This window comes from Sipha flava, unplaced genomic scaffold (genome assembly GCF_003268045.1).
Source record: "Sipha flava isolate LNK unplaced genomic scaffold, YSA_version1 110_pilon_pilon, whole genome shotgun sequence".
Lineage (NCBI taxonomy): Eukaryota > Metazoa > Arthropoda > Insecta > Hemiptera > Aphididae > Sipha > Sipha flava.
The window spans coordinates 1,054,178-1,070,314 of NW_020271727.1; the positions used below are offsets into that span (position 1 = coordinate 1,054,178).

The 16,137-nt window shown below is 27.8% G+C and overlaps 1 protein-coding gene across 5 annotated transcripts in view; it reads left to right on the forward strand.

Moving 5' to 3' along the window:
• LOC112688087 (acetylcholine receptor subunit alpha-type acr-16-like) overlaps positions 1 to 16,137 on the forward strand; it is a 213,158-nt gene that overhangs the window by 155,897 nt on the left and 41,124 nt on the right. For all 5 annotated transcript variants that reach the window (XM_025561136.1, XM_025561121.1, XM_025561114.1 and 2 more), the window contains exon 4: positions 9,636 to 9,745. In XM_025561136.1, coding sequence (XP_025416921.1) covers positions 9,636 to 9,745 — 110 coding nt within the window. The remainder of the gene's footprint in view (positions 1 to 9,635; positions 9,746 to 16,137) is intronic.

Consider the following 16,137-nt stretch of genomic DNA (forward strand, 5'->3'; position numbering starts at 1 on the left):
CATACATTTTATTACCTAAATAAAGACAGCATAATAAGTGATATTTACAAAAAATGAACAGAAATTTAAGATAAAATAAAATGTATTATCATGTTAAATTCAGTTCAAAATTCCTAATAGCCCTACACGATAACTACTTATTTCGTTTCAAATTTCATGACCATCTCACTTTTTATTGTAAATGTATGGTCTCCTTTGTAAAAAATAATATAATCACATGAACCATAACAATAATTATAATCTAAAGACAGTTTAAGCATAACTCATTTTAAATAGCTATAATGTTTTAAAAATATTTAATCTATAATTTTCAAAGTCAAACATGCCATTTTATAAATCATGTTTTGACATCGTACTACTACATATTAACATTATTTTACACCGAGTAACCTTAACATGTGTAAAACTCGTGTAGTAACATCTTCTAGTTACTTGTTTTGGCACAAATCCATTCAATTACACGTGAATGTGATTTTGGCTGTTGATTATTTTCACTGAGCATCGTTGAGATGAATTGAATTTTCTCAAATGCTTCTGATAATTTTCTATTTAAAAAGTTGCTCGTATAATGTAATAAATCAGAATAAATAATATACATCACAAAGGAAATGACAAAATATAGACAGCTTAATTTTATTTCGTAAAAAAAAAAAGACATTCGTACGTTTGAACATCTTGAAAAGTGTTTAACTATGAGCAAATAGAAAATGAACATAAACGATACTAGTTACGAATGTGGAATGAAATGAAATCAACTTAGGTGAAACATAGATTAAGTATTTACTGTGTACTCGAACAGTGTACGTATACAACATAATGTATAGTTTATGATCCACGGTATTCCGATTTATTGAAGGCAATTCACTATATTACTATAAGACTCCCATTATGGCAATTACTCCACTATTGGAAAAATTGATCGCATCATACTTCACACAACTAACCACTTGAAGGTGAGGGGAATGAAATCGATACTGAACCGTGGAACCTAAACGATTAGACCGAGCAAAAAATATATAATATTCAAGCACAATGTTACTCCAAGAAATTAAATCCTATATTGGTTGAATTGTAATGGGTTAATTATTTGCATTAGATGAGAAATGAAGATCTACTCAATAAATATATTAAAATATGAAAATGGGAAATTTATCTCGAACTCGCACTTTGGTGCAATAATGCTAAACGATGTTAATTAACAAATAGTTTTAATACGTTCATCTTATTATATTATACAAATATACTACGAGATACAATTGTTTGCAGGTCACATCTCCAAAATGATTCTAATTTCCAACTTCATAACTCTGGAATAAGACTGTATAAGGAGTAGAGAATATCATTAACGTCTAAAACACGATCGCTCCACACCCTTCCATGCCATTTATAATTTCAACACACAAATAACCACTAATGCATCATAATTTAAAGCATTTTACTTTTGCGAATCGTGACATTTGTGTTAGTAATATTCTGTATTATGGTTGTATGGTATACACCTATAGTTCAGATTCTCCTTTTACTAATGCGAGTTTAACTATAATTACGCTTAAAATTATTTTTAATTGTATTGAAAATAGTATTTGATCTAGGAAATATTCCATAAATTATAACTTAGATAACTTATAAATTAAACTTTATAAAATAGACACTGTTTATTTCACACATAACAGTATAATCATATTAATACTATGAAAATAATAACTAGTTTATAGGTCCTGAAATAAAGTATATATATGAGCTTATACACACTTGTCATAATACATTAAACCCGGAAATTAAATTGGATATTTGCCCTTAACAATATTATATTTATCTATTAAGTTTCGTTTAAAATTTAAAATGAGTTAGAACTAATAACATAATTCGATGCATAATATAATCTTTTAGAGTATAATAAATGTAATGCGCACTTTACATTAAATTGTAGATTAAAATTATATTCAACTACATTTAATGAAGTTATTATGGCATCTATGACTGAAAAGTATTTATTAATTCACTATGATTACTATCCACAGACTTCAGTTATGAGAGAGTGTCAGAGGCCTAAATAAATCGTTTATATAAGCTAAGATTTAAATCCATAATATTTAATTCGTATAATAATATAACAATGTAATAAAATTAAATAAGAATTATTCCCGATGATCTAGTGAATGCGATTTTAGACATATTTCTCTAATTTATGGTGAAAGGGCGATTATTTGACGTACTAAAATAAATTTTTCCATTGTAAAGTAATATTTATTTTTGAAAGGAAGCCTCCACCCCTATGTTATCTCTTTCTTACAAACGTAACACAACAAAGTAAGTCAGCGTTTAGAGAAACCAATTGTGAGTTTTTACATTTAATATTAAAGTATTATTATTAAAATATTATAATATTATTATTAAACTAGACCACTTATAAAATTTTAAAGATAAAACATTATCTGTGCATTGATTTAGGTTTTTATGATATTTTAACACCAAGTTAAGGTCATGCGAAATGTTAAAATTTAATTAAATTCATACTTTTGTTTAAAATACAAATTTCATAAAAACCTATGTTATGGCACAGATGATGTTCAAAACTTTAGGTTTTATAATAAGTCACTTATTTTATGTTGTACGTTTGTAATACGGAAACAACACATGTGGGTGTGGTATTCTCAAAAATAAATACCCTAAGATAGCAAAATACTTGTATAGTAATTTTAAAAGAATGCTATCTGATTCAACAGATTTTTTCGATTCTTCGAGTTATATAAGCTTAGTATATAAAGACCGTTATTTTATTTATTTTTAATAAATATAATAATTTTTAATAATTTAACTTCTTATACTGTTTAGTTATAAAATCAAGAGCAATGTGAATAGCGTACACACATTATGTTTGTTTTTGACGTATACCAATGATGATAATACTTGGTGTTTATATTATTTGTTGGAGTACATTCTCTTTGAAGTTCAATACGGGTTTCATTTTTTTATTCTACGATTGTTTTACATTGAAATATAATAATTTCACTTAAGGTTATTTTTATTATTTTATTCTTAGTATTGTAATTTATTTTTTATTTTTTATTAAATTTTTGCTTTTTTGAAAATATGTTAATTTTGTAGTTTTTTCAGAAAAGTTCTACTTATTGTATGAGTAATTCAAATGCATATATGAAATAACGGATCAAACATTACGTTATATACGTTATTCGGAAAACATTTGTTTATTTTTTGCTGACATTTTTCCATTTTTCCACTGATAATTGAACGTGCGTGAAGTTAGTCCCCCGACATTGTCTGATCTACTTCGGACCAATGCCAATATTTTGTAACTCATTTGTAACTATTTGTAACACATTTTTCAGAATTTGTAACTCCTTACTTTGGGCGCTATAAAATATATTTGATAATATTAGTTTTGCTAATCAATAAAAATGGTAAAATGGTGAACGAGTTTCGTACAAATTCTGAAAATGGTCATACAAATTCATACAAATTACGTACTAATTATTTGCAAAATAAATTTTTGTAAAAGTGTATTTTTATTGATGGGAGGGACTGAAATAACGTTATTCCAGCCCCTCCGGCGAAAAACGAATTTTTCTCGGTGAACAAGTTCCGTAAAAATTCTGAAAATTGTCGTACAAATTCATACAAATTATGTACTAATTATATGCATGAAAAAAATCATACATTTTTGGGTGAGGGGGCCAGAGTAATGGACGTTAATAATAGGTAATCACATACTATTGTAATTTAAAATAATTCTAAACTTACTATTATAATAATGATGTATTAAAAAAAAATTAAAAAAACAACACTCAACTGTTATAAAATATTTATGCAATTAAGTGTAACTGAAGAAATTTCTCTAGCATGTGACTGGATGTCTGGAATGCAAATGAAAACAGAATCAATTTAATTTTAATTTAATAATATTATTGTTATCAAACTGTAAAGTCTAGACCCTAATATTATTGTTTTTTAGAAATTGGCATATATGGAAGATACCATTACATACAAAATAGGAAAACCCAACGAAATACAGCACGCATGTAAAAACTCGTCAACACCACAAAAAAAAAAAAAAAAAGACAATATGTTTAATAATAAGAATTTTTATTTTTTTTTATTTTTTAAGAGATAATATACAATCTATACAAATATGCACAATAAGTATATGTGAAAAGAGAAGTTATACATGAATAGACTTGATTTAGAAATCACCCTATGGTAACCCTATAAACTTGAAAAGATTGGAGGGTGGGAGTAAGAAGGCAGGAAATTTATTAAGCGGTAGATAAGGGGCACATTTTTTTTTAATTTTTTTAATTTTTTTTTTTTTTTTTTTAATAAGAATAATTTATATTATATTAATAAGAATAAAAATAATTTTATTTAAAGATCGGGTCACACGATGCATTATTGCCGCATGCAGTTGTATGTGTCGCCATTGCGTGCGTTGAGTTTTTGTACTGACCGTTAAGTTATAAATAGAATAGGCTACACAACTCCATATTTTCTTATGTTTCAGCGTAACATGTTGCGATGATGCGGCAGCACCACACACCGTTATCAAAACAAAATACCTGTAATTGTTTAATTGCTATTTTATTGTAAAAGACACATGTCTATATTTTTTACAATTGGATATTGAAACATTATCCATGCTTGAACATTGAACGCCAGTGTCAATACGTCGTTGACATGAGTGAATGGGCTCCCATGGCCGGTGTCAACACATTGTTAGCAAAAAGTAAACTATTTTGTATTGAATCTTTTTTGGTGGCTTTAGGTGAATACATTTAAAATATCTATCGGCCATTCATTTTCCTATTAACTATTGCATAATATCTACAAATTTTACAAGTGGTGACGGTCGCCGCAGGTCAAATCACGTCGGCTACTGCCGGGTGCGTATATAATAAATTTACATCAGCATTTAACATGATAAGACCTTGGAATTCGCCCTGCAGTATATTACAGAGGCGTAATTTAAGGGGTAAAGACTGAAATAATCCCCCCCCCCCAAGAGACTTTAAAACATAATAAAATATATATATATATATATATATACAAGAAAATTAGTATATTTTACACTAGACACAACAAAAATTGGTAGGTACATAAGTACGCTATGTGATAATAAGGTAAAATATAAGTGAAGGTTTAAAATTAATAGAACAAATTGGGAGGGGGCTGCGTGAATTATCCTCCACTCAATTAAAAAAGCCTATTACGGTGAAATTAAGAAGTTTTAAAAACTGATAAGATTAAATTAATATTAATGAAAACAATTATTAAACACAATTAATACAAATGTCTATTAATTAAAAAAAATAACACTGAATGAAAAATTTAAAAAATAGTAAGTAAAAATAAAATTTTTCAAAAACACCCGGAGTGAGGGATCGTAATTTTTTTTGAAGTCAACTATATGGACCATATGGAAGGGGAGAAACTTCATAAACGCTGGTAGGCTACGTGAAGTTCCCCAATGAAATATTTTTTATAGCGCCCAAAGTAAGGAGTTACAAATTCAGAAAATTGTGTTACAAATAGTTATAAATGAGATATAAAAGAATGGCGTTGGTCCAGAGTCATTCTGACAAAGTCAGAGGGCTATGTGAAGTTGGCCCCCCATCAAAAAAATGTCAATTGCGCCAAAAGTAAGGAATTATAAATTCTGAAAAGTTTATTACAAATAGTTAAAAATGAGTTACAAAATATTGACATTGGTCCGGAGTAGATCAGACAATGTCGGGGGGCCAACTTCATGCACGTGATAATTGATAGTACATTTATATATAATATTATTTTGAATACGATAAAATTTTAAAAAAGTAAATAACTTGAAAAAAATTTTGTATCGTTACAAAATTAAGGTTAACAGCAAATATTAGAATACTAAATTCTATAACAATGAATTATTTTGTTTCAATGAATAAAATTGATTTTTAGTTCTAGTTATTTGATCTTATTTCCTATTTTAAATATATCTTTTGCAAAACTAAAACAATTTATTTAAGTAAAACTATGAAATAGTTTTTAAATTATTAATAAACACATTGTAATACGCATTAGTCATTAATTTCGATACGCTTTAATAATTTTAGTAACACATTGGTATCAGAACATAATATTATTATGATCCTATACGATACTGACCTAACTATGTGTATAAATTCTATAATTTAACTTAAAAGCGTTACTAATACAGATTTATATCCATATATGTATTTGCGTATTATTTATATTTTGTGGTTAAAATTATTGGTGTTATAGTGAATAACGGAACCTAACAGTAAATTATAAATGTTAAATGAACGAATGTTATGTGCACCTAATCATTGTTGTAAATCCAAAGTTCACGTAAATCTATGTCTCTACATAAAACTATAGTGGTCAGTTTAATATTTCGTGTGATACAATTTCGGTCCGTGTTGCTGACATGAAATGAAACTTGGCGAATACGGCTTTTTATTTATTTTTTTTTTTTTTATTTAAAACATTCAGCAAATACTATTATAGTTCGACAATTACATTAAATACAGAAACAGATATAATGACAATGCAGGTAATAATAAAGTGTAGATGGTGATAAAAAATAACTAATTAATATTAAAATGATAATGATAATAATAATAATAAACATGAATAGATAATATATATATATATATATATATTTAGTATAGGTATCTAAATACCAATATGCGATTAGGTGGTCCCGTAAATTATAATGTTAGAGTAAAATAATATAAGATATGTTACGTTAAACGATAATATTAGATAATTTATTTATGAAATTGTTTGCTTATTAGATATAGAAATGATAAAAGAATTAATTATAGAAGTTAAATCAGAGAGCAATTTCGTTAAAATTGATTCTAAATTAGGATAATGTAGGATGATGTTGGATTGGGTACTAGAGGTTGCGGAAGCATAAGTTATCGAATTGATAAGAATATCAGGGAGGGACTCAGAGGTTTTATTATTCGAATAAGGGAAGTTGTGAGATAATGTGGGTTTAGTTTTTTGACGTTTTTTGATGATGGATTAATACGAGTAAACTCAGCATTCTTTGAAGTTGGCCGTGTATCCTCGGAATAGAGCGTACATTTGGCTAGAGTATTTCAGTCTTTTGAGCGATCCTCGGTGCAATGGTCTTCGTCGCATTTAAGGCATTTAGATTCATGGTGACAGTAATTATCAGTATATCCGTAGCCTTGACAATTATAACACTGTAGTGGACCACGACGAAAATGGTGGGGTTTTTCAATTTTGACTATAGTGTTAAGTAGCGAAGTGATATTAAAAATATCATTATTGTTATCATGACGATTTAAATCAACAAAAATAGTGGCAGACCGTGTTTATTTTTATTTTTGACATTAATGACTTTTTTCACAGAAAGTCTTTCTTTCGACAATACGTCGGAATTTTCTGTACACAATGTGGTATGGTGGAGATTTCTTAATACGTATCTGAATGAGCGATAAACGATAAGTTGATAGTATGGAAACAAGCTTCAGTATCCCTGAGATGGTTCATAATAGTGTTGTCATTTTGTGCACCCTTAGCGTATACAATGAGAAATGAGGTGGTTGACTTACCGGTAAAGTATTTGGACGGGTTAATCTTATTAGTTCCTTTGTGAAGGCGGAGAAATTTGTAATGTTGGGGATTTAAATCGGGGGGGGGGGGCTGAAGGCGTGACGTTTTGTTTATTGAGGATTGGCGGCTCGTTATCTTGATTTTCAGGAGCTGGTTTTTCGTTGGGAGCTGACAAATTAGTGAATGTATTGGAATACACTGTTGCTGGGATCATCGGAATCCAAGACGGTAAATCAATTTGGTGTAAAGAATATTTTTGATTTTTTATTTACGTTAACTTTTGGTGAAGTTGACGACTTAGATAAATTACGTTTGTTAGAACGAGGCGTACGAGGCGTACGAGGCGTACGAGGCGGACCGCCATCGGTGTCATGTATTGTGTCTACAATATTAGAGAGATAATTAAATCATATAGAACGTGAAAAGGCGATAACGGAGCTCATTAGGCAAAATACGTGCATGCATGTTGAGCGTTATAGCAGAACTGTATCGCATATGGTTATAAATAATAATTCATATACAATGAAATGTCGAATTGATAAGTAATAAAGATATATAATATTTCAAAAATAAATCCTGTGCTATAGTTTTAAAACAAGCCATTAATTTATAATTAATATACATTTATTTCATAGTATATTAATATTTCTCAAGTTATTATTATAGATCATTCAATTTAGCAACATTTTATCTTCATTATTATAGCTTATAAGTATCGTAATTTAGAAATTCAGTTTTATACGTAATTAGCTTTATACGTAATTATATTATAATATATAATTATGCTTTACGAAAAATTATGTTGAACAATGACAATGATAATGTTTTGATCGGTTAAGGAACATTTCCAGTTGATATTTTACTTAACTGACCAAAATATGTGTGCAACAAATAGGGTGAAATATACAAACTACATTCAAATATAATATTTTAATCGATTTAAAATGTACTCATCTAATCTATCATCATTTTCTATAATTATCTCGATACCGAATCAATATTCGAACGTGTTTTAAGATTATTAACGTGTTATATAATCGTTAAATGTATTGAATCTTCAATATGCGGCGTTTATTTAATATTAATCTATAACTGTTATTTTAATATTTTTTCTAATTAAATAAGCTGTCTATGTTTGAATGATTTACCCTGCTAGGGAAAATGTCTAGTTTTTCATACTCAAAATTTTAAATTTGAAAATTGTACTTTGTTTTCCACCAGTAATGATACAATATGCCATTAGTAGCATTATTAAACATCTATAAATTATATTAACCCAGAGGTGGAACTAGAAATGTTTACGCCAGGGGAAAATGTTAAAATTACGCACTATCATAGACCAATAATTAAATACTCTTCTTGAGAATTGTTAATAATAATTATACAATCATACTTAATAAGTTTTAACCTAATATCAGTACCTATTTAACAAAGTTAATAATATCAAATTAATAGTTAATAATTACAAAAATTACACCCTCTGCAATTTTACGTCCGGAGATAAATTCCCATCTTCCACTCCCTTGTTCCGCCCATGTATTTACCGTACACAAACATATTTTTAATTTTTATTTTTTTTTTACAAGAAACTTACTACAATGTTTGAGGGGGTTAAAATTCATAAGTAAAAAAAATCTATCGATATGCATAGTATTATTCAAGCAGATAGTGTTCAGTTGTTTTGAAATATTGATTTATAATCAAATAAATATTCCATGATTTTGAATGTAGTTTAAGCCATTAGATATAAAATCCTTAACATTGTTGAAATCCATTACATAGGACATTTTTAGAAAATAGGTTCGATTAAAATAAGAAGATATTGTGACAACTAGTAGTATAACATAATCTACGATTATAACCTTTTGAGAGAAGTTATTTAGAAAATTAATTTGTACGATGTAATTAATGTTTAATTAAACGATGTAATTTTCAATCATAGGTAGTTTCATGTACACGAATAATAAATATTAAGGATTAGGCTATACTAGATAGATCAGTTAGCTAAATTTTAATACATCATTATCTCTTATTAGGAATGGGTGGATTACAATATGAGGTGGAACATTTCGGAGTACGGAGGTGTCAAGGACCTCAGACTCAATCCTAATCGACTGTGGAAACCGGACATACTTATGTACAACAGGTAAGCATTTTAAAATTATGTTAAACCATGTTTATACTGAAATATTAATTAATTTACCATTAAATAATAAGTAATAGTTATTTATATAAATACGTACTATGGTATGTCTAGTTTGTAGTTATTTTACCATTATATAATGCGGTACTGACGCATAAAACCAATAGCAGTATAAATATGTTAGTAGGAGTACCTAAATAGTACAATTACATCACAGTATCATATGTTGTATCTACGACAGTTGAAAATATTTAAAAAAAAAAAATTTACAATTCTGTATACGAGTGCATACATCAAATAATAAATATATTGTCTATATACATTCTATAGATGAAAATTATATAAATACATTTTTAAAAATGATTTATTATAATTAAAAAAAAAATGTTAAAGAAAATATTAATAGTAATTTTTTGTATAGTTTAAGAAAATTAATTTTACTAAACATTGTTTAAAATTTTCCCTATATCCCTATGGCTGCAATGGTTTATCTTTATTTTAATGATAATTTCGACCACGATTAGTTCTAAAAAATTTCTTGAGTTTTAGTAAAAATGTAAATGATAATCAGGAACATCTGTGCACTAAAATATAAATATATTAGATTTTGTACAGACACGCATGTAAAAGAATCTATGTATTTACTGGACATTGAATGTACTGTTTACTACATGTCTCTATTTCACGTGTAGTTAAATACACGGATACACGTGAAATTCATGTAAGCAATAACGTGAAATAAATTCACATACATTTTTTTTATTAAATCATGCGTTTATTATTACATTTGAAATGTTATTATTATCGGTTCATAGAACGAACTTCGTACTATTTGTAGAAATTTTCACATCACAGTCATGTGCGTAATACATATTTTAATCCATCCATCCCGTCATTTTACAATAATATTATTAATGAAACATTAATTTTTAGAATAGTGGTTATAAATGTTTTTTTTATATTTATTTTTTGGTTTTTCGCACATTAAATAAACGTCTATGATTTACTAATTAATAACACGTGAATTAAATTCATGAATTTTCAAATTTAAGTATACGTGAGCAAAAAAATACATGATCACGAGAATCTTAATACACGTTCAAGGTTAAGAACTCTACTATATACTAACTATTTAACTAAAACAATAATATATTAAAGAATGTATAGTTTAGACTTAATTTTTTTTTTTCCAATACATATCTTTACATAAATTGAGTATTTGTCGATATCTTTAGAATATTATGAGCTGGGGTGTATTTGTACGTATAAGTGGGTATATGCCATTGAATCTAGGACAAAATATCCTGTACTAAAATATCCAAGTCAAAATATACAAGGCTAAAATATCCAATGGATAATGTATAAAAATGAAAAATAATAAAAATCTGTATATCTGTACATAATTTTTAATTTTTTTATTTATTTTTTATTTAGACACATTGTTCATTTTTAAATCAAAATTAACATTATTTAATATTTTATAATATAGTAATAAAATAGTAATAGTAAAAATAAAACTATGTTACGTTGTAACGCATTACATAAAACTAAAGACATAATTATTATATAACACAACATATTATTTTTATTAATATTATTTTATAACTGTATTATAAAGTATTATTAATGTTAAATGTTATTAAAATGTGATCTAAAAATGAACAATAATATATTTAAATAAAAAAAAAATATATACAGGTATAAATAAAATATATTTTTATAATTTTTTTTTAATTGGATATTTTGACTTGGACATTTTATTACAGGATATTTTGTTCTTGGATATTTCGTCCCAATACCATGCCGTTAACCCGTCAGTAGTGATGAGCAATTTTTTGATGGGCGAATCGATCTTTTTTTTGGATCGATCTTTTCATTCTGATTTAGATCTATTCAAAAGATCGATCATAACCCGTTAGCATATTTTTGATTTTCGGAGTATACAAAATGTAAAATATTATTTTACCGATATACGCTCCTAAAATAACTAAAAAACCAAATAACACAAATTTAATAGTTCATTGAAAAATATTGTTATGAACCATGAAGTTTGAATGAAATATTTATCTGTTGAAGATTGCTTTATTTGAGCATAGCAAGAAAAAAAAAAATTTCAAGCGAAGCGAAAACATTTATATAGGATTAATATCCATATTTTTTTAATGTGGATACTCATAAGTATAAATACCAATACACCAATGCTTATAACAATGACTACAGATTTCTTAAGTTGTAATACTTTAGGATTTTTTTGATTGTACGTTTGTATGATATATTTGGATCTTTTCAAAATCAATGGCACAATAATTTAAATGATGAGGTACAAAATATTCTAAGGAAGTTTCTAAGGATGATGTCATTTAAGTTAAGTATGGTGGAAAAATCAATAGGAAGTAAAACTAAGTGCTGTAATTTACTTACATTGTCCTCAAAGCGTTACTTTAATGATGTGTCTTTTGTCCATAAAATAATTTACTGAGGTATTAAATGCTAGAGTTTTTTAACCCAGAATAATAGCATTTAACACTATGCGATCTATAATCTTAAATTTTCACAAAAAAAACAAAATTAAATAATAATTTGCTCAAATTAATGATATTATGAGAAGGTTTTTAAATAACCAAAAAAATGTTTTGTCATTTACATGGTATAAATATGTTAATTTAAAACTATAAAACAGAAACATTTGATTTAATTAATTTTTGAGATCAGTTAAACAATAGTAATTTTAAAAGACAATAATGTGAATTTTTTTTTTAACGAATAACATTAGTTAAGAATTACAGTGAAATAAACTTTGATATAGATACAAAAAATAACAAACATTAATTTATTACAAATCTGAATATATTTTAAATACAATAATATTAATAACATACCCGATGAATAAAAATATTCAACAATTTCACAATATAACGTAATGATCGATTTTTAATATAACTCTTTGTAATTATTTGAATATACATGCTTTTATTGATATTTATCGATTGACTTTAAACATTTTATAAAATCAAAAATAAGTTCTTTAAAGGACTATTTAAATATTTTACTTTTTGAACTATATTTATTAGACCACATGCTATTACTTTTAGAGAATATAATATATTATGATCAAATATGCTGTTTGCTAAAAGAATCGAATTTCGTTCTTAAAATAAAATAATATGTGTTACATTTATGTACAACATTATATTCAACACTAAATATACTTTAGCATGCTATTATATATATATATATATATAAATAATAATAATAATCATGGAGTTATTATCAGTAAAAACCATTTTAAAATCTTCGTTACAGTTCATAAGTGGACAACCAAATTGAAAACACATGTGTTATGTTTAAATTAGTGTCCTTTAAATTTGTACTTATTTTTTGTATTTTATATCAATCAGTGCAGTTTTTAAAAAAAATATTGACCCCAAGGTGCCAACTAGCTGCACAAACCAACTTTCTTTTGTGAAAAATAGATTCAAATTTACTAATTACCTACGTATCGTAATACGTGCTTATATAATATACCTAATCTCACTACAAGGTATAGCCGTGATTTAATCTACGATACTCCTTTCTAATTAACTCGAATTTGTAGTTCGGAAAACTTATAAAATCAACACAGTTAAACATTTAAATATGAATAATCGTAATCAAAATAATAGAAACAAAACAATAAATTCAAATTTAATTAAATTGAAGCCACCGCAGAAACCCTCTATTAATGATAATAAACGTAATCACTCAAGCTTGTCTAATTCAGAACCATCTTCACAAAAAATACTTCAACAAATAAACAAAAAATTATTCGTGACTCGAAATCAATTTGGAGACTTTAATTCCTACAGTAAATATTGGGCTCAAATACAACAGATGCCCGAGAAAAATCAATGGATAACATTTTAGATAATGATACAATAATACTACTCAACAACGACGAACCAACTAGACTTATTCCATCAAATGGTAATTTTTTTATAATGGACCTTTTCTTCACTAGTGTGTCGCACAGATAATATCCTGGTCAGTTCCAAATGAAATATATAACAGTGACCACTTACCTATACTTATAACTTTACTTACCACCAAAACACCGCCAACCCCTTCCACACACAGAAGGAAGTTAAAAAAACCCGAACTGGGACTTCTTTTGCTCATTAGTTGACAAATTTATGCAAGAAAATCTACAATCTGATACCAGTACAATCGAAGACAGTACCATTTTCATTTCCGAGTCCATTATCAGAACTGCAGAAACTTAAATAGGAAAAAACTCAAACTCAGCTACGAAAAATCAAGTCCCTTGGTGGAGTAACGAAATAAGAGACTTAATCAAATAAAAAAAACAAAGCACTCAAAACATTCCAAATCTCAAAAAGCACTTTCAACCTCATTAAACTTAAATAGCTCAGAGCTAAAACTCGATTCTTAGTTAAAAGAGGTAAGACTGACTCTTGGAAAACCTTCGCTTCTAGTTTGGGACCTAAGGCTGACCAATCTTTGATATGGCGCAGAGTCGGGTCACTCCACGGCCACTCCAAGAACCAATACATACACATTATGAAAGATACTGAATTATGCATCGATCCCGACAAAATATCCAACCTCTTAGTTGACTTCTTCTACCATAATAGTTCAGATGAAAACTACAACAACATTTTTTTTCGAAAATAACGTACACATGAGAAACGAACATTATATATCCAATATTAATCCTCACCTAGACAAACAGACAAAATTTAACTTTCCAATCCAATGAGATATTATCAGCAGAGTCCTATTAAAATGTTATAGTGTCGCCCCAGGACCAAATGAGGTACCATATAAATTTATACACAACCTCCCTAAGTCTGCCTTAAATGCAATTATCAAATTATTCAACAAAATATGGTCTTTCGGATCTATACCACAAAAGTGGAAACACTCCATGATCATTCTAATACTTAAACTACAAAAAAAAACAAATTTGAAGTTAAATCATACAGACCAATATTACTCTTCAATACCTTGGCAAAAATACTGGAAAAAATTATAGATTCAAGACTCAAATGGTTTCTGGAAAAAACAATATTTTGAATTTCCACCAGAATGGTTTCCGGGAATATAGAAGCACCATTCATTACACGACATACAAGATGAAATAAATTCAACTCTCGAAACATAACAAATGATGGGCCTCATGACTCTTGATATTTCAAAAGTGTTTGATACCACATGGTGTCCCCGTATTCTAAAAATACTGTCAAACATTTTTCGTAATGGTAATTTATTTAACTTTATTAAGTGCAACGAAAAACTATCGTAAATGTATGTCCAAAATAACGAAGTACCACAAGGATCCACACTATCAGTCTCGTTATTTTTTTTAGCAATCAATGATATACCACAAGTTATACAATCTCCAGTTATGTGCTCACTATTTGCCGATTACTTCAATATATTTTGTAGAGGCATCAATCCAAACAAAACCATAAACTATCTACAGGATGTAATATCAGCACTGCATGCCTAAACGTTTGTCTCAGGTTTCTCTTTTTCAGTTGAAAAGTCTCGATGTATTTTCTTTACTAATAAAAATAATATCGGTAACATCACCATAATAATGGACAATATCCATATACCAATCAAAAAATCCAAAAAAATATTAGGAATACTGTTCGATTCAAAAAACACGTGGATTCCTCACTTCAAGAGTGTTTGAAAAGACTCACTTATAAGAATAAATATCCTAAAATATCTAGCTCACAAATCGTGGGGAAGTCACTTTTCTAGTTTATTACAAATATATAAAGCACTCATACTATCTAATCTCGAATACAACTCATTCTTATTTACAAAAGCTAAGGTATTAGTACTTAAAATGATTGATACTGTACATAACACGGGACTAAGACTTGTCACGGGAGCATTTCGCTTCAGCCCGATTCCAAGCGTGCTTGATACAGCCGGAGTAGCTTCTCTTGACATCAGAAGAGTTCATAGCTCCATACTACTGGCAACCAGATGCACTCAAAACAACCTAAAAGTATCAAAACAAATTGCAGACACCATAAAAGACATCCTTTTCTCATATTTGAACATTATCAAAAAAGAAATCATACGGACTTCCCGTTGGATACCTAACAAATAGATCAACACAGAACCAAGTGCATTTTCTAACAACAACACCATACCCTCAACTTACAATCAATATCTATATTCAATCATCTCCAATTTTCAAGAATATAACAAAATATACACTGACGGCTCCAAAATGAAAAATGGTGTCGGAGCAGCTGTAGTAATCCAGGACGATGTTTACATGTTAAGACTACCTAATTTTTGCTCCATATACACAGCTGAAGCAGTGGCAGTTTAATTTGCCTTGGACTGCATAAAAGCAAAATTAATACAAAAAG